The sequence below is a fragment of the Myxine glutinosa genome, chromosome 2, assembly GCF_964187855.1.
Source record: "Myxine glutinosa chromosome 2, kmMyxGlut1.1, whole genome shotgun sequence".
Taxonomy (NCBI): Eukaryota; Metazoa; Chordata; class Myxini; order Myxiniformes; family Myxinidae; genus Myxine; species Myxine glutinosa.
In genome coordinates, this window is record NC_136262.1 from 271,439,216 (window position 1) to 271,466,742 (window position 27,527).

The 27,527-nt window shown below is 45.4% G+C and overlaps 1 protein-coding gene across 2 annotated transcripts in view; it reads left to right on the forward strand.

Moving 5' to 3' along the window:
• LOC137420545 (dedicator of cytokinesis protein 1) overlaps positions 1-27,527 on the forward strand; it is a gene marked incomplete in the record, with an annotated part of 615,378 nt that overhangs the window by 487,752 nt on the left and 100,099 nt on the right. For both annotated transcript variants that reach the window (XM_078772553.1, XM_078772554.1), the window contains 5 exon segments: positions 3,425-3,566; positions 6,832-6,913; positions 7,042-7,126; positions 18,436-18,522; positions 27,460-27,527. In XM_078772553.1, coding sequence (XP_078628679.1) covers positions 3,425-3,566; positions 6,832-6,913; positions 7,042-7,126; positions 18,436-18,522; positions 27,460-27,527 — 464 coding nt within the window.

Consider the following 27,527-nt stretch of genomic DNA (forward strand, 5'->3'; position numbering starts at 1 on the left):
ACTTTGTTTAAAAAGTGTGCCACCTTGTGACTTTGTTTAAAAAGTGTGCCACCTTGTGACCTTGTTTAAAAAGTGTGCCACCTTGTGACTTTGTTTAAAAAGTGTGCCACCTTGTGACCTTGTTTAAAAAGTGTGCCACCTTGTGACTGTTTAAAAAGTGTGCCACCTTGTGACTGTTTAAAAAGTGTGCCACCTTGTGACTTTGTTTAAAGAGTGTGCCACTTTGTGACTGTTTCAAAAGTGTGCCACTTTGTGACTTTGTTTAAAAAGTGTGCCACCTTGTGACTGTTTAAAAAGTGTGCCACTTTGTGACTGTTTAAAAAGTGTGCCACCTTGTGACTTTGTTTAAAAAGTGTGCCACTTTGTGACTTTGTTTAAAAAGTGTGCCACCTTGTGACTTTGTTTAAAAAGTGTGCCACCTTGTGACTTCCTTTTAAAAGTGTGCCACTTTGTGACTGTTTAAAAAGTGTGCCACTTTGTGACTTTGTTTAAAAAGTGTGCCACCTTGTGACTTTGTTTAAAAAGTGTGCCACCTTGTGACTTTGTTTAAAAAGTGTGCCACCTTGTGACTGTTTTAAAAGTGTGCCACCTTGTGACTTTTTTAAAAGTGTGCCACCTTGTGACTGTTTAAAAAGTGTGCCACCTTGTGACTGTTTAAAAAGTGTGCCACCTTGTGACCTTGTTTAAAAAGTGTGCCACCTTGTGACTGTTTACAAAGTGTGCCACCTTGTGACTTTGTTTAAAAAGTGTGCCACCTTGTGACTTCCTTTTAAAAGTCTGCCACTTTGTGACTGTTTAAAAAGTGTGCCACCTTGTGACTTCCTTTTAAAAGTCTGCCACTTTGTGACTTTGTTTAAAAAGTGTGCCACTTTGTGACCTTGTTTAAAAAGTGTGCCACCTTGTGACCTTGTTTAAAAAGTGTGCCACCTTGTGACTTTGTTTAAAAAGTGTGCCACCTTGTGACTGTTTAAAAAGTGTGCCACCTTGTGACTGTTTAAAAAGTGTGCCACCTTGTGACTTTGTTTAAAAAGTGTGCCACCTTGTGACCTTGTTTAAAAAGTGTGCCACCTTGTGACTGTTTAAAAAGTGTGCCACCTTGTGACTGTTTAAAAAGTGTGCCACCTTGTGACTTTGTTTAAAAAGTGTGCCACCTTGTGACCTTGTTTAAAAAGTGTGGCACCTTGTGACTTTGTTTAAAAAGTGTGCCACCTTGTGACTTTGTTTAAAAAGTGTGCCACCTTGTGCCTTTGTTTAAAAAGTGTGCCACCTGGTGACTTCCTTTTAAAAGTGTGCCACTTTGTGACTTTGTTTAAAAAGTGTGCCACGTTGTGACTTTGTTTAAAAAGTGTGCCACCTTGTGACTTTGTTTAAAAAGTGTGCCACTTTGTGACTGTTTAAAAAGTGTGCCACCTTGTGACTTTGTTTAAAAAGTGTGCCACCTTGTGACCTTGTTTAAAAAGTGTGGCACCTTGTGACTTTGTTTAAAAAGTGTGCCACCTTGTGACTTTGTTTAAAAAGTGTGCCACCTTGTGCCTTTGTTTAAAAAGTGTGCCACCTGGTGACTTCCTTTTAAAAGTGTGCCACTTTGTGACTTTGTTTAAAAAGTGTGCCACCTTGTGACCTTGTTTAAAAAGTGTGCCACCTTGTGACTTTGTTTAAAAAGTGTGCCACCTTGTGACTTTAAAAAGTGTGCCACCTTGTGACTGTTTAAAAAGTGTGCCACCTTGTGACTTTGTTTAAAAAGTGTGCCACTTTGTGACTTTGTTTAAAAAGTGTGCCACCTTGTGACTGTTTAAAAAGTGTGCCACCTTGTGACTTCCTTTTAAAAGTGTGCCACTTTGTGACTTTGTTTAAAAAGTGTGCCACCTTGTGACTTTGTTTAAAAAGTGTGCCACCTTTTGACTTTGTTTAAAAAGTGTGCCACCTTGTGACTTTGTTTTAAAAGTGTGTCACCTTGTGACTTTGTTTAAAAAGTGTGCCACCTTGTGACTTTGTTTAAAAAGTGTGCCACCTTGTGACCTTGTTTAAAAAGTGTGCCACCTTGTGACTGTTTAAAAAGTGTGCCACCTTGTGACTTTGTTTACAAAGTGTGCCACCTTGTGACTTTGTTTAAAAAGTGTGCCACCTTGTGACTTCCTTTTAAAAGTCTGCCACTTTGTGACTTTGTTTAAAAAGTGTGCCACCTTGTGACTTCCTTTTAAAAGTCTGCCACTTTGTGACTTTGTTTAAAAAGTGTGCCACTTTGTGACTTTGTTTAAAAAGTGTGCCACCTTGTGACTTTGTTTAAAAAGTGTGCCACCTTGTGACTTTGTTTAAAAAGTGTGCCACCTTGTGACTTTGTTTAAAAAGTGTGCCACCTTGTGACTTTGTTTAAAAAGTGTGCCACCTTGTGACTTTGTTTAAAAAGTGTGCCACCTTGTGACCTTGTTTAAAAAGTGTGCCACTTTGTGACTTTGTTTAAAAAGTGTGCCACCTTGTGACTGTTTAAAAAGTGTGCCACCTTGTGACTTTGTTTAAAAAGTGTGCCACCTTGTGACCTTGTTAAAAAAGTGTGCCACCTTGTGACTGTTTAAAAAGTGTGCCACCTTGTGACTGTTTAAAAAGTGTGCCGCCTTGTGACTGTTTTAAAAGTGTGCCGCCTTGTGACTTTGTTTAAAAAGTGTGCCACCTTGTGACTTTGTTTAAAAAGTGTGCCACCTTGTGACTTTGTTTAAAAAGTGTGCCACCTTATGACTTCCTTTTAAAAGTGTGCCACTTTGTGACTGTTTAAAAAGTGTGCCACTTTGTGGCTTTGTTTAAAAAGTGTGCCACCTTGTGACTGTTTAAAAAGTGTGCCACCTTGTGACTTTGTTTTAAAAGTGTGCCACCTTGTGACTTTGTTTTAAAAGTGTGCCACCTTGTGACTTTGTTTAAAAAGTGTGCCACCTTGTGACTGTTTTAAAAGTGTGCCACCTTGTGACTTTGTTTAAAAAGTGTGCCACCTTGTGACTTTGTTTAAAAAGTGTGCCACCTTGTGACCTTGTTTAAAAAGTGTGCCACCTTGTGACTTTGTTTAAAAAGTGTGGCACCTTGTGACTTTGTTTAAAAAGTGTGCCACCTTGTGACTTTGTTTAAAAAGTGTGCCACCTTGTGACTTTGTTTAAAAAAGTGTGGCACCTTGTGACTTTGTTTAAAAAAGTGTGGCACCTTGTGACTTTGTTTAAAAAGTGTGCCACCTTGTGACTTCGTTTTAAAAGAGTGCCACCTTGTGACTTCGTTTTAAAAGTGTGCCACCTTGTGACTTCGTTTTAAAAGTGTGCCACCTTGTGACTTCGTTTTAAAAGAGTGCCACCTTGTGACTTCGTTTTAAAAGTGTGCCACCTTGTGACTGTTTGAAAGTTTGTGTCATCACAATGAGGATTGTGCTCATGTACCTGCATTGCAGAACAAAATGTTTATATATCGAGGAAAGGAGTACGAGCGCAGAGAAGACTTTGAAAGCAAACTGCTCGCACAGTTTCCATATTCAGAGAAGATGAAGAGCACATCACCAGCTGAAAACCATCTAAAGCAGTCTCCTGGTCAGAGTATCCTAATGTGGTTGCCGTGAAACTCCATGATGTACGTACTTGAAAAAAAAAAAAAAAAACTTAACCACTTCGGAGTTTGAACACTCGTTTACTCTGCACTAATAAATCTCTCGCAGTTTGAACACTCGTTTACTCTGCACTAATAAATCTCTCGCAATAGGAAATGATGTTTTGCTTTGTTTGCGCCGTTTAAGCGCAATGTTCCAAATTTGTCAGCATTATGGAGTACAATATTTCTTGGTGTTATTCTGATCTAATTGATCATGCATTTTATTTCAATAGTTATTATGAAATCCATCTCTACTACCTTGATGACTGAAGTTTGATGACAAATGTTCATCGTTGCATCACATGGTCCTTGTCCTGAAGCTTCAACATAATGTAGATGCCACATTTTGAAGACGGGAACAGCACTCGGTATACCTGGCAGTTTACATTTTGTACCCCACTGATAGGTTGGATCCGGACCTGAACCAAAATGTAATCGGCTTATTCTTGTCACCTGGCCAACTCATCCACCAGGTTTTGTCATAGGTCGTCCACATCTTTTTGAGATATCGTGCTATATTCGCTTTGCGCCCAATCTCTCAATTGTGATAAATCACGTAAGAAATTATAGTATCTGGAACCAGATCTTCACCAAAATCAGAATCGATTCGGCCTTGTTACAAACCCAACCTGTCCACCAAGTCTTGTCAGAATCAAACACAGCCAAGTGATGGCACCTGTGCATCATGCATCCTGATTTGGTCAAATACATCCCAGTGATGGCACCTGTGCATCATGCATCCTGATTTGGTCAAATACACCCCAGTGATGGCACCTGTGCATCATGCATCCTGATTTGGTCAAATACATCCCAGTGATGGCACCTGTGCATCATGCATCCTGATTTGGTCAAATACCTTCCAGTGATGACACCTGTGCATCATGCATCCTGATTTGGTCAAATACATCCCAGTGATGGCACCTGTGCATCATGCATCCTGATTTGGTCAAATACACCCCAGTGATGGCACCTGTGCATCATGCATCCTGATTTGGTCAAATACATCCCAGTGATGGCACCTGTGCATCATGCATCCTGATTTGGTCAAATACCTTCCAGTGATGACACCTGTGCATCATGCATCCTGATTTGGTCAAATACATCCCAGTGATGGCACCTGTGCATCATGCATCCTGATTTGTTCAAATACACCCCAGTGATGGCACCTGTGTATCATGCATTCTGATTTGGTCAAATACCTCCCAGTGATGACACCTGTGCATCATGCATCCTGATTTGGTCAAATACATCACAGAGATGGTAGCTGTGTGTCATGTGTCCTCATTAGGTTCAAATACATCACAGAGATGGTAGCTGTGTGTCATGTGTCCTCATTCGGTTCAAACACATCTCGGAGATGGTAGCTGTGTGTCATGTGTCCTCATGAGGTACAAACACATCTCAGAGATGGTAGCTGTGTGTCATGTGTCCTCATTAGGTTCAAACACATCTCGGAGATGGTAGCTGTGTGTCATGTGTCCTCATGAGGTTCAAACACATCTCAGAGATGGTAGCTGTGTGTCATGTGTCCTCATTAGGTTCAAATACATCTCAGAGATGGTAGCTCATAAACTCATAAATCTGTGCATGAGAGAAAGTCGTATTTTGTGAAAGTATTCCCCTGACGTGGAATCTGTATCACATGATAAAGTATTCCCCTGACGTGGAATCTGTATCACATGATAAAGTATTCTCCTGACGTGGAATCTGTATCACATGATAAAGTATTCTCCTGACGTGGAATCTATCACATGATAAAGTATTCCCCTGACGTGGAATCTGTATCACATGATAAAGTATTCCCCTGACGTGGAATCTGTATCACATGATAAAGTATTCCCCTGACGTGGAATCTGTATCACATGATAAAGTATTCTCCTGACGTGGAATCTGTATCACATGATAAAGTATTCTCCTGACGTGGAATCTATCACATGATAAAGTATTCCCCTGACGTGGAATCTATCACATGATAAAGTATTCCCCTGACGTGGAATCTGTATCACATGATAAAGTATTCCCCTGACGTGGAATCTGTATCACATGATAAAGTATTCCCCTGACGTGGAATCTGTATCACATGATAAAGTATTCCCCTGACGTGGAATCTATCACATGATAAAGTATTCCCCTGACGTGGAATCTGTATCACATGATAAAGTATTCCCCTGACGTGGAATCTGTATCACATGATAAAGTATTCCCCTGACGTGGAGTCTGTATCACATGATAAAGTATTCCCCTGACGTGGAATCTGTATCACATGATAAAGTATTCCCCTGACGTGGAGTCTGTATCACATGATAAAGTATTCCCCTGACGTGGAGTCTGTATCACATGATAAAGTATTCCCCTGACGTGGAATCTGTATCACATGATAAAGTATTCCCCTGACGTGGAGTCTGTATCACATGATAAAGTATTCTCCTGACGTGGAATCTGTATCACATGATACAGTATTCCCCTGACGTGGAATCTGTATCACATGATAAAGTATTCCCCTGACGTGGAATCTGTATCACATGATAAAGTATTCCCCTGACGTGGAATCTGTATCACATGATAAAGTATTCCCCTGACGTGGAGTCTGTATCACATGATAAAGTATTCTCCTGACGTGGAATCTGTATCACATGATACAGTATTCCCCTGACGTGGAGTCTGTATCACATGATAAAGTATTCCCCTGACGTGGAGTCTGTATCACATGATAAAGTATTCCCCTGACGTGGAATCTGTATCACATGATACAGTATTCCCCTGACGTGGAATCTGTATCACATGATAAAGTATTCCCCTGACGTGGAATCTGTATCACATGATAAAGTATTCTCCTGACGTGGAATCTGCATCACATGATATGGACATGGTATCGCAATCATATTATGAAATGGCACATTGCAGTCCTTGCCAGTTGATCCATGTTAAAAACCTTATTTTGCAACATAGACATGTTCTGCAGTTTTATTTTTCAATTTAACTCCCTTCGTTTGCCTCGTGCGTATGTAATAAATATGTGGCACCTACATGGGCAAATATTCTGTAAAATGCCTGCTGATTGAGAGCAGCCATGACAGTTTCAGTATTTGGACAAACATCTACACACTGCACTTCTCACCTGTTTCATGCCAATGGGGTGAATGAAAACCGCACTTGTGGCTTTCCTTCCTGTACAATCTCGACGTCATGTGACACTTGACCTGGAGGCCTCAGAGTTGCAGTGTTTTGCAGTGCAGCCTATATTCGAGGAACGTACCTGCTTCCAAAACAAGAACGTCAATGACCAAATCCTGAGGTGTGTGCTAGTGCAGTAGATAAAAGGTGTTTACATGCATGGTATTGCACTCGCCGACTGATTGCTGAAGATATGCAAGTTTTCTAACTACGCACAATTTTGTCTTTTGTGTTTTATTTTTCTTGTAGTTTCTACAAAAGGAACAGAGTAAAGTGTTTCAATTACTCACGTCCCATACGGAAAGGAGAAAAGGATCCCGAAAGCGAGTTTGCTGTAAGTACGTGTTTTCTACTTGCTTCATCCTAATACCCATAATTTGGAAGAGAATGTACAAAATGTCCAAAAATGTGCCGAAGGTACTTGATCATCGATGAGATCACATCTGGCCCAAATGTCATTGCAACGCAACGTGGCATCACTGTTAAAACAATGGGAACTAGAAGGGTACACAGTAGACAGCATACCTCCACCTGGTTGGCCATATCACTCAATGGTGAAGAATTACCTCGTGAATTAAATAATTCTCATATCCGAATCCATATTCAGATCTTCACCAAAATCGAATCTATTTGTCCTTGTCACACACCCAACGTGTCCACCAAGTTTCGTCCAAATCCGTCCATAACTTTTTGAGATATCCTGCTTTGTATCGTTTTTGGCCCGATCTCCCAATGGTGAAGAATCACTTAAAAATTCTAGTAGCCGGATCAGAATCCGGATCTTCACCAAAATCGAATCATTTCGTCCTTGTCATATTCGCTGCATCTCTGCAACTTTGAGATATTTTGAGATGTTTTTGAAAACAACTTTTTGAGATATTTTGTTCACAAACAAACAAACAGACAGACAGGGGCGAAAACATAACCTCCATCCACGAACAGATCTAACACATGGGGATGTCACTGAGCCTTTATTGAGACGTTTTAGTATATACTAGCCGAAACCCGTGGAACATCCACGGAAGGGAGGATGTGGTGTATGGATAGAGTGTATCATTATAGATGGCATAGGGGATTTGCTTGTCCGAGTAAGAGTTAGGAAGAAAGATGAGAATGAAGAGTGCGTATATGAACAACGATCGCCGACACCGGCACAAATGCATGCTCTGGATTGTCCACTCAGTGGACGGCTTGCTTTCGCCTTCGCCTGTCCAATCAGCGGACGGCTTGCTTCGCCTTCGCCCAGCAGACGCCAATACGATGGCGTCGTAAGATGGCGTCGTATCGGCAGTTAATCGGATGCTTTTGGGCCCCAACGTCGGCCAATTCAGATTTTTCGAGTATGGCTGTACGTGATAAACAAAGAGCGCGGTTCGTAGATCGTAAATCCATTAGTGCCGTGGGCATCGGGTCACTGGGTGCGGCGTAAAAGGGATAACAAAGTCGAGTCCTTACGCTATTATTATATAGACTAGCCGAAACCCGTGGAACATCCACGGAAGGGAGGATGTGGTATATGGATAGAGTGTACCATTATGGATGGCATAGGGGATTTGCTTGTCCGAGTAAGAGTTAGGAAGAAAGATGAGAATGAAGAGTGCGTATATGAACAACGTATTTATTGCAATCTACTTAAATGACAACGCTGCGATATACTTTTGAAAATATCACGTACCGTCTCAAAGTCAATGGCATCCTTTTATCTCTTCGTATACAACTCTGATTTCTACCTTATCGTGAACAGGGTAGAGCCTACTTTGATAATCATGAACGGTGGCAGATGCAGGAGTTGGTGAAACGAAAGGGGGGGGGGGGGCTTATCATGACCTACCCTACGCCAATATGACTCAGCCAGCTGATTCAGAGACAACGCAGGAATTGCAAAGTTACCATCATATTGAGTCAGCTTACACACTGGCTAGCACGTAGCAGCCAGTCTTTGAGGAACAATAAACTGCTCTATTCACAGTGCTTAAGTTAATCCTTCAAATCATTTAAAAACAACCCAACGTTGACGAAGCATGGCATACGAGGCCCGTTCAAAAAGTTCACGGAACGACGTACTCTCAAAGGTCTGAGGCCAAAATGTTTGCCCCCCCCCCTTACACAACGGAAACAACAACTGGATAGGTAGGGCCGAGGCCTACGCCTACGTTTCGCCACTCGGCGAAGTACACTTTGTTTTAAGCTTTCAGAAGCTGAAGCCTTGGTATTTATTGCTTTATATGATACTGATGGGCTGCTGATCGGTTTCACTTCGTTGTAATCACAGTATATGGAAGAAATTATGGTAAACCCACCTGATGAGATTAGCGTACAGCGCGATCGACGACACCGGCACAAATGGCAGAACGCATGCTCAGGATTGTCCATAGTGTAGCAGCATAGCAAACATGTTGTGCATTTTGTGATACAAGCACCAAATTTGGTACACTAGTAGACTATCATATTATGAAAAGATCTGGATATTGGGCCATCTCAGATTCAGAGATTTGATTTTTGCAAGATTTCGATTCGATTGGGATCGAAGAGAACACCTTCTTCGTCTTCTGTACAGTGAAGTTGCCAGCCCTGAATTCTCTGGCTACATCTGGGTGCTTCATTGGGAGTGCAACCGTGTCCCTCAGGTGAACAGGGACCCGCCTGGCATAGTGTGTGTGGTCTAAGGCATGGAACCATGGGACCAGTTCCGTCAGGGCATCAAGGTACGTCGTGAATGAAGCCTGCCGCAGAGAACGCACGTAGACCAGTACCAACATCTCTAGTTCCAGCACAGTTGCCCAGTACTGAAAGTTGGGAATGTCTTCTCCTCTCTGGTGACACCAGTCTTCGAACTCAGGCAGGTCTTCTGCATCATCAGCATATGTCATACAGTGGCGTTCATACGCACGGTGTTGCAGGATGTGCAGTGCCGCTGCAGTGATTTGATGAGCTCTTCTTGTGCGGGTGACGTGGGCAGCTCGTAGGAAGGAGTCGGCCGTCCCTGGCGTTGCAATCTCAGCTTGCAAAATCTGCAAATCTTGCAAAAATCAAATCTCTGAATCTGAGATGGCCCAATATCCAGATCTTTTCATAATATGATAGTCTACTAGTGTGCCAAATTTGGTGCTTGTATCACAAAATGCACAATTCTTTTGAATATTTGGGCTAAGCCGCCCCACTACCACTCAGTAGACGGCTTGCTGTCGCCTTCGACTGTCCAATCAGCGGATGGCTTGCTGCGCCTTCACCCAGCAGACGCCAATACGATGGAGTCGTAAGATGGCGTCGTATCGGCAGTTTATCGGATGCTTTTGGGCCCCAACGTCGGCTAATTCAGATTTTTCGAGTATGGCTGTAGGTGATAAACAAAGAGCGCGGTTCGTAGATCGTAAATCCATTAGTGCCGTGGGCATCGGGTCACTGGGTGCGGCGTAAAAGGGATAACAAAGTCGAGTCCTTACGGTATTATTATATAGACTAGCCGAAACCCGTGGAACATCCACGGAAGGGAGGATGTGGTGTATGGATAGAGTGTACCATTATGGATGGCATAGGGGATTTGCTTGTCCGAGTAAGAGTTAGGAAGAAAGATGAGAATGAAGAGTGCGTATATGAACAACGATCGCCGACACCGGCACAAATGCATGCTCTGGATTGTCCACTCAGTGGACGGCTTGCTGTCGCCTTCGACTGTCCAATCAGATGAGACAGCTGGCTTAACGTCCTCTGATGCGACGTCACACCTGCGAGGTATCAGGAGACGGGAACTGAATCCAAAACAGAAGCTAAAGTAAAGACCATCGGAGATCTCCTGCGGCAGCGTTTCTAACCGATGTGGTAAAGTACAGTACGTACAGTAAAGGACATTCTCATTGATCCGTTGATTAACTATAACTGACCTGCGCCGCCCTGCTGTAGCTTGAGATGTTAGCAGGTACTCTGACCTTTTTCACAACTTCAAATGGCGTTTCATAAAATCCTGCTGTGACTCGACATGCGCCGCACCATAATCATTGGCTCATAAAACCCGACACTGCTACAGAGGATTATACTACCCCCGGAAGCCGGCACTTGGTTGTCCACAGAGGGAGGGAAAAAACACACCATGTGGAATGAAAAACAAAATGCTTTAAAATATTCAAGAAAGAAACATTTTTTTTCATTTAATATTCCGTAAGTATTTATTGTCCGACTAACGATTGTCAAAATAAGAACCTGCTTTGGGCAATCGCACACTATACCATCGAGGCCGCTTTTACAGAATAAGAAGGAAATAATTAAATTAATGCTTTCCTATTTACATCGTTGAGTCAATACGTCAAAAAATCATTTTTTAAACCTGTAATCACTGGTTGTAGGGAATGCAGATTTGACGATCAGCTGATTTATGTGTGTGTGTGGGTGTGTATTTTAGACTTGGACAATATAAGAAGGAAAATTGCTTTGCAATACATGCCCATTTGCAAGTTTCAGATCAATCAATATCAGTAAGCAGTAAGCACGGCCCATTATTTAATGACACCACTCGACTGTCCAATCAGCGGACGGCTCGCATCGCCTTCGCCCAGCAGACGCCAATACGATGGCGTCGAAAGATGGCGTCGTATCGGCCGTTAATCGGATGCTTTTGGGCCCCAAAGTCGACTAATTCAGATTTTTCGAGTATGGCTGTACGTGATAAACAAAGAGCGCGGTTCGTAGATCGTAATCCATTAGTGCCGTGGGCATCGGGTCACTGGGTGCGGCGTAAAAGGGATAACAAAGTCGAGTCCTTACACTATTATTATATAGATTGTGTAAAAGACAATGGTAGTTGTGCATCATGGGTCCGAAATTTGGTCAAGTACATCCCAGTGATGGTAGTTGTGTATCATGCCTCCTGATTTGGTTGAAATAAATCCCAGTGATGGTAGTTGTGTATCATGCCTCCTGATTTGGTTGAAATAAATCCCAGTGATGGTAGTTGTGTATCATGCCTCCTGATTTGGTTCAAATGCATCCCAGTGATGGTAGTTGTGTATCATGCTTCCTGATTTGGTTGAAATAAATCCCAGTGATGGTAGTTGTGTATCATGGGTCCGAAATTTGGTCAAATACATCCCAATGATGGTAGTTGTGTATCATGTGTCCAAATTTTGGTCAAATACATCCCAGTGATGGCAGTTGTGTATCATGCCTCCTGATTTGGTTGAAATAAATCCCAGTGATGGTAGTTGTGTATCATGCCTCCTGATTTGGTTGAAATAAATCCCAGTGATGGTAGTTGTGTATCATGCCTCCTGATTTGGTTCAAATACATCCCAGTGATGGTAGTTGTGTATCATGCCTCCTGATTTGGTTCAAATACATCCCAGTGATGGTAGTTGTGTATCATGGGTCCGAGATTTGGTCAAATACATCCCAGTGATGGTAGTTGTGTATAATGGGTCCAAAATTTGGACAAATACATCCCAGTGATGGTAGTTGTGTATCTTGCCTCCTGATTTGGTTGAAATAAATCCCAGTGATGGTAGTTGTGTATCATGCCTCCTGATTTGGTTCAAATACATCCCAGTGATGGTAGTTGTGTATCATGCCTCCTGATTTGGTTCAAATACATCCCAGTGATTAGTAGTTGTTGTAATAATGAGAGCATACAACATTGTCTCCAAGCTGAGTTTAATCGTAATCGATCTCAACAGTATCTGAAAGGGAGAACCAGCAATCATAGTATTCGTATTACTACAGGTACATACAGGTGATATCTATTCAAGCGGGCATACAGCGCACAATGCAGAATCCTTACCACTCCGCGGAAGCCCGGAGATGCTATAGAAATACATGTCACAGAACTACCTTCTGCGATAAACGGGCAGTCTCTTTATAGGAGCCGCGTCGTGGCAATGATTGGAATAACACCAGGGTCGTAACTTAGATGACAATTTCACCACATTCTGCCCGCGTTTAAAACTTTACGAGCAAGCCATTGAACAGTAGGCACATATCGATAAACAGCGTATATAGAAATGCGAAGAATCGGAATACATTGGAAAGGATGTGACTGCCAGTCAAAACTCCTGGGGCGTCATCGATCCCGATTACGGGGTTACTGCAATTCAACCGCGCACTCATAGTCTGGGTAGCAATCAGTTTCTTGATACATATATATCGAGAAAGGAAATCCCAAACAAGAAGATATCGAACAAAGCAAGCAGTGCACATCCCGTGCGTCCCAGGAGAAGACAGAGAGCCTGTTGGCGGAACCTTCGGACTGGACCCATCAAATTTCTTCGCTGGACTTGAGATGGAACGTCGCAGTAGTTTTACAGTGGGGTAGCCGGGCACGGTAGCTGGGTCGGATAATTTGTACCTTGGCGAAGAATGAATCGTCATTGCGTGGACGCGTGGCTAATTTACAGGAAGCAGGCCCAGGCCTCTACGTCGGCCTCTACTCAAATGAAGCCTACAGCGGATTATTCGTGATAACGAATCACTGGCAGCGATGCACAATCGCAACCGAACAAGCAGGAGCCGCATGCAGTAAAGAACCGTCCTCGGGTCCATGTTGTCATGGAACGATAACGAGAAACAGGGGTACACATCGAGGGAGAGAGAGCAACGATATGAGCCATTCGGACACAAACGACGAACGTCCTCACGCACGTCATAGTCAGACGCCAAAGGCATCGTACTCGCGTAACATGGCGATTCATGAGAATCGCGGAGAATGTCGCCTACGGTGAGGCCCGCTCAGGTGGCCCACATTGTCACATCCGCAGCGAGGATGCATCCGCAGCAAGGTCCCCCACACCAGGTCCCCACACCGGGCGATAAGTGAAGGCCCCACGAGGCCTCCGTTCGTCTCGAACACGCATATGGGCATGACGCATCTCGTCCATGAGCACAGCGCTCTGTGGATCGGTAATTACCTTGGACGGATCACGCACTGCATGCGATGTCATGTGTAACCTAAATTGTCCTCCGGAACATAAATTGTCCACTGGAACCTAAATTGTCTACCGGAACCTAAATTAGGGTTAAGGTTACCGGCGGAATGGAGGCCGCCCGGCTATACCGATCGAATCGGGTACGACAGCCGGTGAGCCCCCCATAGCCGGATCCTCTGCGTTGGGCTCAGACCTAGCTGGATCGCTCCACGGCGAAGTGACGCACTGACGCCGTGGAGTTCCGCACAACGCGAGGTGACACACTGACGCCATGGAGTTCCGCATGACGCACGACGCGAGGTGACGCACCGATGCCATGGACTCGCACGTGATGTCCCGGACGGATCTCCCTATCGACAAAACCGAGAGATGGTCTCATCCTCATCCACCCCCTCCTCCGAGATTGCAGCTGCGCTCTGTGTACCGAAGTAGAGTGACCTTCGCTGTCTAGGTTAGAGGGAATGTTATGCAGGCAGCAACCGGACGAGGCGTCTCAAAGTCTCGTTCCGGCGCGAATGACTTGTAAACAAGCCAAGAGCTCTGTTCAAGGGCGAACACTCGGGCGGCGCCACCGTGTCTAGCACGGGAGGCAAGGGAGTCGGGCGTTCCGCGCTCAGTGTTATCGTCTCCTGGGTCACCGTGTATCCCGAATGCACAATGGTCCTAGCTGATAACGGTATATCCTCGTAGATGGCGAGTCTGTTCCCCGAATGCACAATGGTCCTAGCTGATAACGGTATGAGTCCTCGTTGATGGCTTGACGGACCGGGCGCGTGGCCTGAAGGAAGCACCGCAAGTAACATTATGACACGCACGTATTGAGCTTGAGCGATCAGTTTGAATATGTCCGCAAACCGTGGAGTTACCAAGGTAGATGGAAAACTCGGATAAACGAAACTCCGGTGACGGTGACCTCATCGATCACACTCAGGAAGCATGCAATTACGTTAATGACGCCTTTGGGCAAACGCGTGATTTGGGACAGCCGCTGATGATTAGTGTTACTGGTAACGGTAACGGATTCGTGCGTATCGAAGGCGCCGGGCACCACGTATTGGGTCCTCAACGTCGATCGGATCGGGCGCGTGCGGGGCGGGGTTGACGGCGAATTACCCATCATCGGATTCCCCGGGCTGAGCTCCGGCTGAGCGGTATCCCCGCACGGAGCAAGATGACGCACCGAAACCGTAGACTCGCGTCCATTTGGCAGCAGCACTCGAGCGTGCTTGGGATTTGGCTTGGAGAACACGAACCTTGTCGACGAGCGGGTCGTATTTACTCGGGTGAACCACGCGTTTGAGGAAAACCGAAAATGTCGAACTCGCCCTGTCGAACCAGAGCTGGGCACACCGAGTCGATCGGCCGTGCGCGATTATTCCTTCTTTCAGGAGGCTGCTGCTAGTATCTTCAGCGATAAATTACGCATCCTGGAATAGCGTCTCGTTTTGATAGCTTTCAGGACGCGTTTGTCAGGAGTTAGATTCGGGAATAGCGTCAACAGTTCGGTAGCCATTCCCGCCAACACACGAACAGAGAGGGTAGTGTTCCCACCGAACTTCATTTCAGGCCGCCGATGTCGATGGGGGAAATCATGTCGAAACGTGGGCAAGACCGATAGGCAGTCATCTGTATACATCAGCCATTCCATGTCAAATCATCAAAGAATCTGCCGTCATCTCTCAGATTTTTGTAAAACTTTGGGAACCAATTGGGACCCATGAAAAACGGCAAGAACTCAAATATTTTTGATAACAGCCTCTTAATTAGTGAGATACAGACTAACGAACTTTGGACTAATTAGTGCGACGTCGCGAATTCAAATGGCCATATCTCTAAAAGTATAACACCTAGAGAGCTGGTTTTGGTGTCATTTTAAAGGTATTTTCATGCCCTATGAATTTGTCTGGGCAACATTTTCCTACCTCCAACCACAAAAAAGTTATCACAAAATATAAACTTCAATTGTGAATCCCCAAAAAATGTATCCTTCAAATTTCCTCAAATTCATCCCAGAGGTACCTTATGATGTCAAGAAGCTTCCACATAAATTTTGTGATGGGCACTCCAAGAGTTTCTGAGATATGAGCAATAATGTACATGTACGTATGGCATATAGGTTCGAAAATCAGCATTTGTAATGTATTATACAATCAATAAGTGAGTTCAAGTACACAGTGTTCACTAACCTGACTTAGGTTCACTAACCAGTGTCACCGATTTTCTTGGTTTTGGATTTCACATATTTATCTGCAGCAAGTCTCTTTTTTGGAATAGGTGATTCTCCAATCAATCCCAAAGACTCATTCAGTGTATTCAGTTCCATTTCAGGAGAATGAAATTCAAACTCCCCTGAACTGCCTGGTATTGGTGATTCACCTCCACCATCATTGTCCTCACTACTGCTAATAGCGCTGCTGGTCACTGGTAATGGTATTTCACTCTGAGTCTCTACCACACCTGGTTGTCTTTTTGCCAGTTTCTTACGACACTGGGTACAGATTTTCTGTGCACTTTGCAGTTTGAGGCTTGGATGAGCGGCTATGGCTTTTTGGCTAACAGCTCTCAAGCCAGACGACTTTGGTTTTTCATGAGCTCCAAAGTGATTGCAGCAGGATTTCTGCTTCAAGATGAACTTTTCCTTGGCAGTCGTCATTTTTCTGCAGCTCCTTCAGAAGTGAACTGCCAATTTCTGTTGGTGGCAGGCCTAAGCATTACACTAAGCCAACTTGGACTTTCCCTGGGGATCTTAGACTGTGAAAGTTGCATCACCTCGAATTACCCACATGGGAAATCCCAGTTGGAATTCCCCAGATGAGAATTCCCCTCAGGCCCAGTTGAAAATGAAAGTATATGATACTTCAAAGCAATTGATGGTTGTTCCCTGTGTTCCCTGTCATGGCTAGGTTAGAATGATTGTATAATACATTACAAATGCTGATTTTCGAACCTATATGCCATACGTACATGTACATTATTGCTCATATCTCAGAAACTCTTGGAGTGCCCATCACAAAACTTATGTGGAAGCTTCTTGACATCATAACCCCGGTACATCTGGGATGAATTTGAGGAAATTTGAAGGATACATTTTTTTTGGATTCACGATTGAAGTTTATATTTTGTGATAACTTTTTTGTGATTGGAGGTAGGAAAATGTTGCCCAGACAAATTTATAGGGCATGAAAATACCTTTAAAATGACACCAAAACCAGCTCTCTAGGTGTTATACTTTTAGAGATATGGCCATTTGAATTCGCGACATCGCGCTAATTAGTCCAAAGTTCGGTAACCTGTATCTCACTAATTAAGAGGCTGTTAGCAAAAATATTTGAGTTCTAGCTGTTTTTCATGGGTCCCAATTGGTTCCCAAAGTTTTACAAAAATCTGAGAGATGACGGCAGATTCTTTGATGATTTGACATGGAATGACCCACATCATGCTATCAATAACTAGCTTGATACGACATTTCCCCTTCGTACCCGAGTGCCTGAGAGGCTATGAAGATCCCGCACGATGTCCTTAGAATCGGACTTCCGTGCCATCGGACGAGGCTCGCTGCCTGTCCATCAATCAGTACAGGGGTGGCGGTGCTGGACGAGCTGTGCGTCCGGGAAGTGTCGGGTCCGCTAGGGATGCCGGTCGAGCCTCGAGCGTTGAGGCGATCCCGGCCAGCGATCCCGGCCAGCGGCGATCGGTACGCCGGCCTCAGAGAGTCGTGCCCGCGATGGGTGCAGCTCGCGGCTTGCACATAGAAGGGATTCCGACCAGCGGCGATCAGGTACGCCGGCCTCAGAGAGTCGTGCCCGCGATGGGTGCAGCTCGCGGCTCGCACATAGAAGGGATTCTGACCAGCGGCAATCGGGTACGCCGGCCTCACAGAGTCGTGCCCGCGATGCATCTTGTCTTCTCGTGGCAGAATGGTAGCGAGGGTAGTTGGCGCTCCGAGGTTAGAGCTGGCTCGGCGGGTCCTGCGCTTGAGGATCTTCCCGGAGGATGGGTAGTCGCAGGAGCGTGGGCATCATCTCGATTCCGAACGATATCAGGAGAGGATTACGATTAATTGTTGTAATAATGAGAGTATACAACATTGGCTCCAAACTGAGTTTAATCATAATCGATCTCAACAGTATCTGAAAGGGAGAACCAGCAATCATAGTATTAGTATTACTACAGGTACATACAGGTGATATCTATTCAAGCGGGCATACAGCGCACAATGCAGAATCCTTACCATTCTGCTGAAGCCCGGAGATGCCATAGAATTACAACTCACAGAACTACCTTCTGCGCTAAACGGGCAGTCTCTTTATCGGAGCCGCGTAGTGGCAATGAGAAGAATAACACCAGGGTCGTAACTTAGATGACAATTTCACCACAGTAGTTGTCTATCATTCCTCCTGATTTGGTTCAAATACATCCCAGTGATGGTAGTTGTGATGGTAGTAGAACCACGTCCCAGTGATGGTAGTAGAACCACGGACTACCGAGGCGCGTCATTCTTTCTCCGCTGGCAGATTTTTTTTTTTCATCATTTTAAAGTCGGATCCATTGTTTTAATTCCCAAACTTGGTATTGATTTCACATCATGATCATGTGCTGCTCAGTAGCCCTGTCATCCACTTTTCATTGGTTCATTTTCTTTGTCAGTGATATTTCAAACCCTAATCTCCTCCCTCCTTCCTCCTCCTCCCCCCCCCCCCCCCCCCCCCCCATGCACCTCACGCTCACCCCACAGAACATGTGGATTGAGCGAACCACATATACAATTGAGTATGAACTTCCGGGCATCCTGCGCTGGTTTGAAGTTATCTCCACGTCCACAGTGAGTACACATCACAAATATACACATGAAAAGGAGTTCAGTACATCTTCAACATAATAATAATTGTGGAAAAAATTAATTTAAAATTGAAATCAATTGAAATTGGATGAAATTTCTATTTTCTTTCAAACACAAATGAAACAGCTCTCCATGGACAGATTATTTTCCATTCATCATTCGGCCAAGGCAACATGCAGAATGTGCAGCACATTGTGGGTTTCACTTGGTGAAGGTTTGGAGAATGTGATGATATTGTGTACTCCGATTGGCAGACTGTGTTGCCATAGTCTGTGGAAGATATTGAGAAGCTCAAAGGTGACAAATTATCGGGGTGAACAATTCTGGGATGTCCTACAGTGAAATGGGAACTCAACATGGCCGCCATCGGATTTTTCAGCAGATTGGTATCAGCGGAACCCCAACACACAACCCTTACACACACTTACTTCCTTACACACTCAAGAACATTGCAGAGTTCATCCCGTGTGATGGTTGATCCCTTCTGATATGGGGCTGTCTGTTACTTGACCTTGTCACACTATGGGTTATCTGGCAGACGAAAAGTAAGATGGGGGACATTTTGGATCATATTGTTGTTCCATATTTTGACATCGACCCACTTCCCGCAAGAGCTGTAATGTATTCTGGGATGGCAATGGAGACCCCGGCAATCGCGTGCATTTATCAACTTCTTTCGAAAGTCATCACGATGTTGCTCTTCGTATTGAGGAGTCCTGATTTAAATCCAATAGGACACATTGGGGACATTCTTGGGTGTACATTTAAGAAAATGGACCCTTCTGTGCAAACTCTGGCACAGCTGAAGGCTCCGTTGCACTTGGAATGGCAATAACTCCATTTGGATTCTCTTGGGAATCTTGAAGGAATGAGGATGAGGGTTGCAGCAGTAATTCACTCTCATGGTGCTTACTTTTTTTTGAAACACATTATTGACTTTTTGAGACAATTATTGTATTGTCACATTATTGGATATCGTTCTGGGCTAGTCTGGAGCCCCACATCACACCATTCGTTACCAGCAGCCTCATTCTAAAATCATTGGGTTTGGTGGTGCAAAACAGTCCTATTATTGACTTCCACACATTCTCATTTAGTGATTTTTTAAAAATCAACAAAACCTCTGAATTTGTCTTGTCATTTGTCAAACATGCATACTTTACCAATATATATTTTACTTTTGATAGATGCCATGGTTTTTGAATAATTTCCTCCGTTATTACGATCATCCAGAATAATACAGCCTATGCTTACAGCTTTTCCATGTATATAGTTTCAGTTACATTCAGAACTCCGCTGCCCGTCTACTCACCCATTCCCGGACCCGTGACCACATCACCCCCGTCCTTTACAAGCTTCACTGGCTCCCCATCTCCCAGAAAATCCAGTACAAAATCCTCCTCTTGACCTACAAAGCCCTCCGTAACCTGGCCCCATCCTACCTGGCTGACCTCCTCTCCAGACACACTCCCACCCGCAACCTCCGCTCTGCTGGTACCAACCTCCTGACCCCCCCCCCCCCCCCCATCCGGACCAAATTTAGATCCTGGGGGGACAGGGCCTTCTCCATCGCTGCTCCCACCCTCTGGAACTCGCTACCTCACACCATCAGAGACTCCTCCTCACTCACCACATTCAAAACATCACTCAAGACCCACCTGTTCAACACTGCATTCAACATTTAACCCACAGCATCTAACCCCTGACTATCTCCTCTCTTTCTCCCTCCTTTGTGCTTTGAATATTTCCCTATTGATTCTTCTTTTTTGCAATTGTCTTTATGTTTTGCTATGCATTATGTTTTGCACTCTGTCAAAGCGTCTTTGGGCTTCCTGAAAAGCGCTATATAAAATAAATGCATTATTATTATTATTATTATAGTTTGTTACCCTCCTCTCCACAGTTTGCACTTACTCTAAACACTACAAATTGCTTCCTGTGGTTCCATCGCTCATTGCTACATGACATTGTCCTTTCTCATCGTCAGCACATGTTTAGTGGTCAAGGGTCTCTCCTGTGTGTTCACGGGTCTCTCCTTTTGTGGTCGCAGGTTTCTCCTTTATGGTCATGGGTCTCTCCTTTGCGATAGTGGGTCTCTCCTTTGCAATTGCGGGTGTCTCCTTTGTCGTCGCAGGTTTCTCCTTTGTGGTCGTGGGTCTCTCATTTGCAATCGTGGGTCTCTTTTGCAATTGCGGGTCTCTCCTTTGTGGTCGCAGGTTTCTCCTTTATGGTCGTGGGTCTCTCCTTTGCGATAGTGGGTCTCTCCTTTGCAATTGTGGGTCTCTCTTTTGCAATTGTGGGTCTCTCCTTTGTGGTCGTGGGTCTCTCCTTTGTGGTCGTGGGTCTCTCCTTTGTGATAACGAGTCTCTCCTTTGTGATAACGAGTCTCTCCTTTGTGGTCAGGGGTCTCTCCTGTGCGGTCGCGCGTCTCTCCTTTGCAGTCACGGTCTCTCCTTTGCGGGCACGGGTCTTTCCTTTGCAGTCACGGGTCTCTCCTTTGCGGTTATGGATTTCTCCTTTGTGGTCGTGGGTCTCCTTTGTGGTCGTGGGTCTCTCCTTTGTGATCACGAGTCTCTCCTTTGTGGTTATGGGTCTCTCCTTTGTGGTCCTGGGTCTCTCCTTTGTGGTCCTGGGTCTCTCCTTTGCGGTCATGGGTCTTTCCGTTGCGGTCATGGGTCTGTCCTTTGCGGTCACGGGTCTCTCCTTTGCGGTCACGGGTCTCTCCTTTGCGGTCACGGGTCTCTCCTTTGCGGTCACGGGTCTCTCCTTTGCGGTCACAGGTCTCTCCTTTGCGGTCACAGGTCTCTCCTTTGCGGTCACGGGTCTCTCCTATGCGGTCACGGGTGTCTACTGTGCGGTCGCAGGTCTCTCCTTTGTAGTTACTGTCTCTGCTTTGTGGTTGCGGGTCTCTCCTTTGTGGTCACGGGTCTCTCCTTTGCGGTCACGTGTCTCTCCTTTGCGGCCGCGGGTCTCTCCTTTGTAGTTACTGTCTCTCCTTTGTGGTTTCAGGTCTCTCCTTTGTAGTTACTGTCTCTCCTATGCGGTCACGGGTCTCTCCTTTGCGGTCGCGGGTCTGTCCTTTGTTGTCACTGTCTCTCCTTTGTGGTCATGGGTCTCTCCCCATTTGCAATGGTATATAGTTACCATGGATATATAAAACCATAGGAACACCACTTTGATGTTATACTCTTACATTTTTCTTCATTTGCTACAGATCCAGAACCGTGGAGAGACATGATTGGTATTGTTAATAGCAAACATTTGTTCAAATGTAAATGTTTGTTCAGAATGCTGTTTTCAACTTTAAATCACTGTGTTGTCGGTTAACAGTGATCTTTAAAATGCAGGACAAAAACATTCCAAGACATCCATGTAGTTTCACATAAATTACAAGGACATTCGTAGAGAATGGACAAGCACACATGGTATATGGAAGCCTGGGTTCCTCACAGCATAAACCAGGGTTTCAAATGGGAACACGAACAGACCACATGTTTCTGTGAACGTCGAGCAATTTTACTGTTCGAAATGATCTTTTTGTAATGTTTGAATTTTTTAAAATCAGGTTAGCCTGATTGATAACATTTCCATATGATCACCTGGTTCAAGCTGTAGCGGAGCCAAGTTTAAATTCTGTATAATAACCATCTTTGGCCATTGCTTACTCACCGCCTTGTATTTAATGTAAAACTCCACATAACCTCGGGATGTTTTTTCACTGCACGTGATTTAAGCTCCTCCATGCGCTTTCCATGTCATCATGTGCCCTAAAGTTCAGAGGTGAGATCATGTGACTGTGAAAACTGATTGAGCACATGAGCTGCAGAAACCTTTCATTCAGGTCGATCAGACGATCACATTTTTTTTTTTTTTTTTTTTTTTTTTGTATACAATATCGAGGCTCGTGAAAGAGCGAACATTAATCACACAGAAAGACAAACCGACACATAAAACATATAACATAGGGAGCGGTAGACAAGATGGGGAGAGAGGGGGAAGGACACAAACACAACATTTGAGAGCAGGGACCGAGAGACATGGAGACATCGAGAGATCTGAGAGAGGGCGAGGGCTTTGGGGGGGGGGGGGGGGCGTGGGAAGGGGGCAGTGGGAGAGGTATAAAACATATGGACACTGCCAGGACTTCCAGGAAAGAAGTTGGAATTTCAAACAAGGTGGATCTGGGGTGAATTAGCGGGGGTAGAAAATATCAAGGTTTTGGATGGGGGAAGATAAGAGATGGTGGTGAACAGCTGTTTTAAAGACCTGGAGGGAGGAGTGGGATTGAAGGGAGTGAGGGAGTTTGTTCCAGAGGCGGGAGAAAAGAGGAATGAAAGAGTGAAGGTGAGCGGAGAGCCGAGATTTCGGCAGTTTAACCATCAGAGGGTTGCTGGCAGATCTTGTGCGACCTGTAGGAATATTTGGGGGACAGAGCACAGAGAGAGCTGGGGGTGCAAGGCCGGAGAGGAGTCGGTAGAAGACAGAAAGACCACCTACCTGCCTGCGGTGAGTGAGTGAAAGGCCCTCAGAGATAGCTTCATCGCGGGAGATTCCAATAATTCTGAAAGCTTTGGTTTCAACAGCGTGAAGCCGAGCTAGGTGTGAGGCAGGAGCACCGGCCCATAGGGGAGAACAGTATTCCATTGAGCTGCGGATGAAAGCCTTGTATGTGGTGAGGAGCTCAGGTGTGCCGAGGAAGGACTTCGCACGACGGAGGATGCCCAGTCGGCGACTGGCTTTGGAGGCCAGCTTGGAAATGTGGTTTTCCCAAGAAAGATCATGGCAGATAGTGAGACCCAAAATCTTGAGCGACAGAACTTCTTGGAGAGGATTGTTGAGAAAGTAGATGGGAGGGTTGTCCAGTCGATCTTTTCGGAGAGACATAGTAAGAGTGTGAGATTTGTCAGGATTGAAAGACATGTTCCACTTGTTTGACCAGTCTGTGATTTTGTCCAGGTCTTCAGAGAGTGAGGAGGCAGCAGACTGCCGATCTGAGGGAAGAGGAATGGAGCGGCAGAGAGTGGAGTCATCAGCAAAGAGATAGAGAGGATTTTCGAGAGAGTCAGAGAGATCATTGATGAAGACCAGAAAAAGCACGGGGCCCAGAACACTGCCTTGGGGAACTCCAGCCTGAACAGGAAGAGGAGATGAGAGAAACCCATTCAGGGCCACACATTGACGACGACTAGAGAGGAAGTCCGCCAGCCATGCGTGGAGATTTCCATGGATACCAAAAGAGGAGAGTTTGGTGAGCAGAGCGGGGTGCCAGACCGTGTCGAAGGCACGTGATATGTCGAGGGAGACAGCTCTAATTTCCTGTTTGGCATTGAGGACCTCCATCCATTGTTGAGACAGCAGAAGCAGCATGTCCAGAGTAGAGTGACCTGGTCTGAAACCAAATTGATGATCAGAGATCAAGCCATTGGAGAAGAGGAAAGATTTCATATCAGAAGCAATGATGGATTCCATGACTTTGCTGATAATTGGGAGAAGGCTGATTGGTCTGTAGTTGCTAGGATCTGTTTTTGCACCTTTTTTGTGCAAAGCGGTGATGTTGGCTGATTTCCAAGCAGATGGCAGTTGACCTTGAGCAAAAGAGAGGGTGAAGAGAACAGAGAGAGGGTGAGATAGAGCAGCAGAGCAGGATTTTAGGACCCGTGGGCTGATGCCGTCGGGTCCAGTTGCAGAATCAGAGTCGAGGGTTGACAGAAACTTTTCCACCTTGTCAGGAGGAAAGGACACGGAGTCCAGGAGCAGCAGGGTACGACTGGGTATGGTGGGTACAGAGAGGGATGGGTTTGGGACACAAGATTTAGAGGCAAACACAGAGTTGAGGCATTCAGCTTTTTCACGTGCGGAGTCAGCTGTGTAGCCGTTTGAGGTAAGGGAGGGGATGGAGGGGGAACAAACACCAGAAACGGATTTGACCAGACGCCACCAGGATTTGGAAGAGGGAGACAGATAAGAGAGTTCGGTCTTGAGAACGGAGAGATATTGTTTCCTGGCTCTCCTGAGGGTGGACACACACTTGTTTCGGGCTTTGTGAAAGGAAATGAGATTTCCTTCCGTTGGATTTGCTTTCCAGGAGGCGAAGGCAAGTTGTTTCTGGGCAACAGCCTCACCACAAGATTCCGTGTACCATGGACGGGAGGAAGGGTATGACAACTGAAGACGAGATGGGATAAATCTGTGCATGAGAGAGAGCAATTTACTTTGGAAGAATTCCCAGGATGAGTTGATGTCAGAGGTGGTAGAGATGGGAGACCAGTCCAGATGATTGATGGCTGCTTGAAGACCGTGCCAGTTGGCCTGAGTGAAATGCCAGACTCGTCGACGCTGAGCAGGCTCCCTGAGGATGGTCAGAGAGATGTCCACTTTAACAAGGACATGATCAGATGTTCCGATCGGAGCAGAAGAAGAGCAGCAGACATTTTCAGGGAAGTTAGTCATAACCAAGTCCAGAAGAGAAGATGTTCCGTTGACTGAGATCCGGGTCGGGAAATTGACAGATTGTGTCAGTCCCAGTGAGTCGCAGAAGTCCTTTGCTGAGGAGCCATGGCTGGTGAGAGAGGTACCCACACCCAGCCAACTGGCATGATGACAGTTGAAATCACCACATATGAGGAAGAGAGAGTTGGGATGAGTAGATAGAAGTTGGTCCATATCATCAGACAGCGAGATGTAGATGGAGTCATCACTGTTTGGTGGACGGTACAACACACATATGAACAAGAGGTGGGAGCGAAGGGGAAGCCGTAGCCAGAGGTATTCCTGGGGGTGAGGTGGAGAGAGTGCAGTGCAGGGCGAGTGAGGAAGAGAGTTTTTGATAAAGATAGCAACCCCGCCTCCAGGACGAGGCTCAGGTCTATCATACCGGAGGAGGGAGTAGCCCGGGAGAGATACTATGGAATCAGAGACATCATAAAGGAGGAAAGTTTCTGTTAAGCAGATCACGTCTGGTTTGACAGAAGCAACCTGTATGGAGAGATCGGTTAAGTTTGAACGAAGGCCCCGGATGTTTGAGGTCCATACCGTTAATGAAGAGGAAGGGGGAGCATCAGATACAGAACAGGGGGGAGGAGGGGTAGGGTAAGATGTGGAAGAGGTGGAAGAGGTAGGGAGAGCTGTTGAAGGTGTGTCAGAGATTTCAGAATAGCTCGGAGAAAGGGAAGGATGGGGCGGACAAAAGGTTTGATGGTGATTGGGTGAGCCACAATGAGGTGTTATTTGAGGAGGGGGAAGAGCGAGGCAGAAGGTTGGGGGAGATGGAGGTGAGAGTTTGAAGGGGGAAGAAGCGGGGAGGACGCTTTGAGGAGGGGGAGTGAGCGGGGGGAAATTGAGAAGCAATGAGGGTGGGGAGATTTGAAGGGGAGGGGTGAGGGGGGAGTTTGGGAGGGAAGGGACAAGGGGAGGGATTTGAAAGGGATGGGATATGGGGGAGATTTGGAGGGGAGGGGTGAGGCAGGATTCTAGGAGGGGAGGGGCGAGGGGGCGTCTTGGCGGGGAGGGGTGAGGGGGTAGTTTAGGAGGGAGGGGGCAAGGGGGGAGATTTGAAAGGGATGGGTGATGGGGAAGATTTGGAGGGGAGGGGTGATGGGGAAGATTTGGAGGGGAGGGGTGATGGGGAAGATTTGGAGGGGAGGGGTTATGGGGAAGATTTGGAGGGGAGGGGTGAGATTGGATTTTTGAAAGTGTACGATTTATGGGAAACGAACATTTATTGCAAAATGAGTTTCTTGTGACCTTCGAGTTAAAAATACGTTTAAGGACGCTGGATGGAGGATGGAGTGCAGGAGAGTTTAGGGAATGTAGAAAAAAGGCACTATAGGAGATGGATATTTTTTTTGGGATGAATTGATTTGGTGAGCAAGTCGAAAGCAGCCTTTTGAAGAAGAAGAAGAAAAAGGTGTTATAAAATATGACGGAATACATAACTTGAGGGGAAAGTGTAAACATTGAAGGTTAATGAGTGAAAACTATCTGGGGAAATGGGGGAGAAACACGTGGTCGAAGAACGAACGAACGAATAAGAATGAATAAACGAATGAGAACAGAGAAGGAAATGTTTTTTTTTTTTTTTTTTTTGAGTTGAGATTTACACAAGGAAGTAGGCTATGGGTGAAAAGACTGGGAATACAGAGAACGAAAGTTATTGGATCACAAACGACGGACCACTGAGAGAAAAACAAAGCCTCAAGGTTGTACAGTGCACACTGTACAAGGCCTTGCTCGCGACACGGCAAACAGACGATCAATTTATGAAAGATAAACACCGAGAAACAACCAAAGTTGCACACAATAACTTCACACACCGAAAGATAAATACAGTTTCGACAAAATACAATTGTGAACAGACTTAACTTCGAAAAACGTGGAGACCGTGTGGAGCTTCGAAAATCCCTGCCGCCGTCTCCAAGATCTCGCGAGACTTACAAGGAGGATTGCCTAACCCTAACCCTAACCACCCCCACCACCACACCATGTCATATTGATATCTGTGCTAGCCAATCAGTGCTTACAACAACACCTCTTACTTCTTCTCATCCTCCTGCATATGCCACATCACCTCCTCATGAAATTAAAATCATCATCTTTCTTTTAAATGGTTTAATCACATAATTCTCCCACCTCTTGCTTCAGCTCTCTTTAAATATTTTCCTCCTCCGTCTTCTCTTCCTCCTCTGTCATGCACACCACCTCTCCTTTCCCTCCTCATACACTTGTGCCTCATACGTCTTCTCCTGCACTTGTGCCTCATACTTCTTCTCATCCTCCTGCATATGCCACATCACCTCCTCATTCCCATCCGCACATCTTCCTCTTCGTCGTCTCATATCCCTCCAGATGCACCTTCGCCTCCTTCCTGCACGTGTGTCCCTTCTCCCCCTTTCTTTTTTTCATGGTACATTCTGCTGGCAGGTTGAAATCAGTCCTTTGGAGAATGCTATCGAGACAATGAACACAACGAATGAGAAGATCCTGCACAT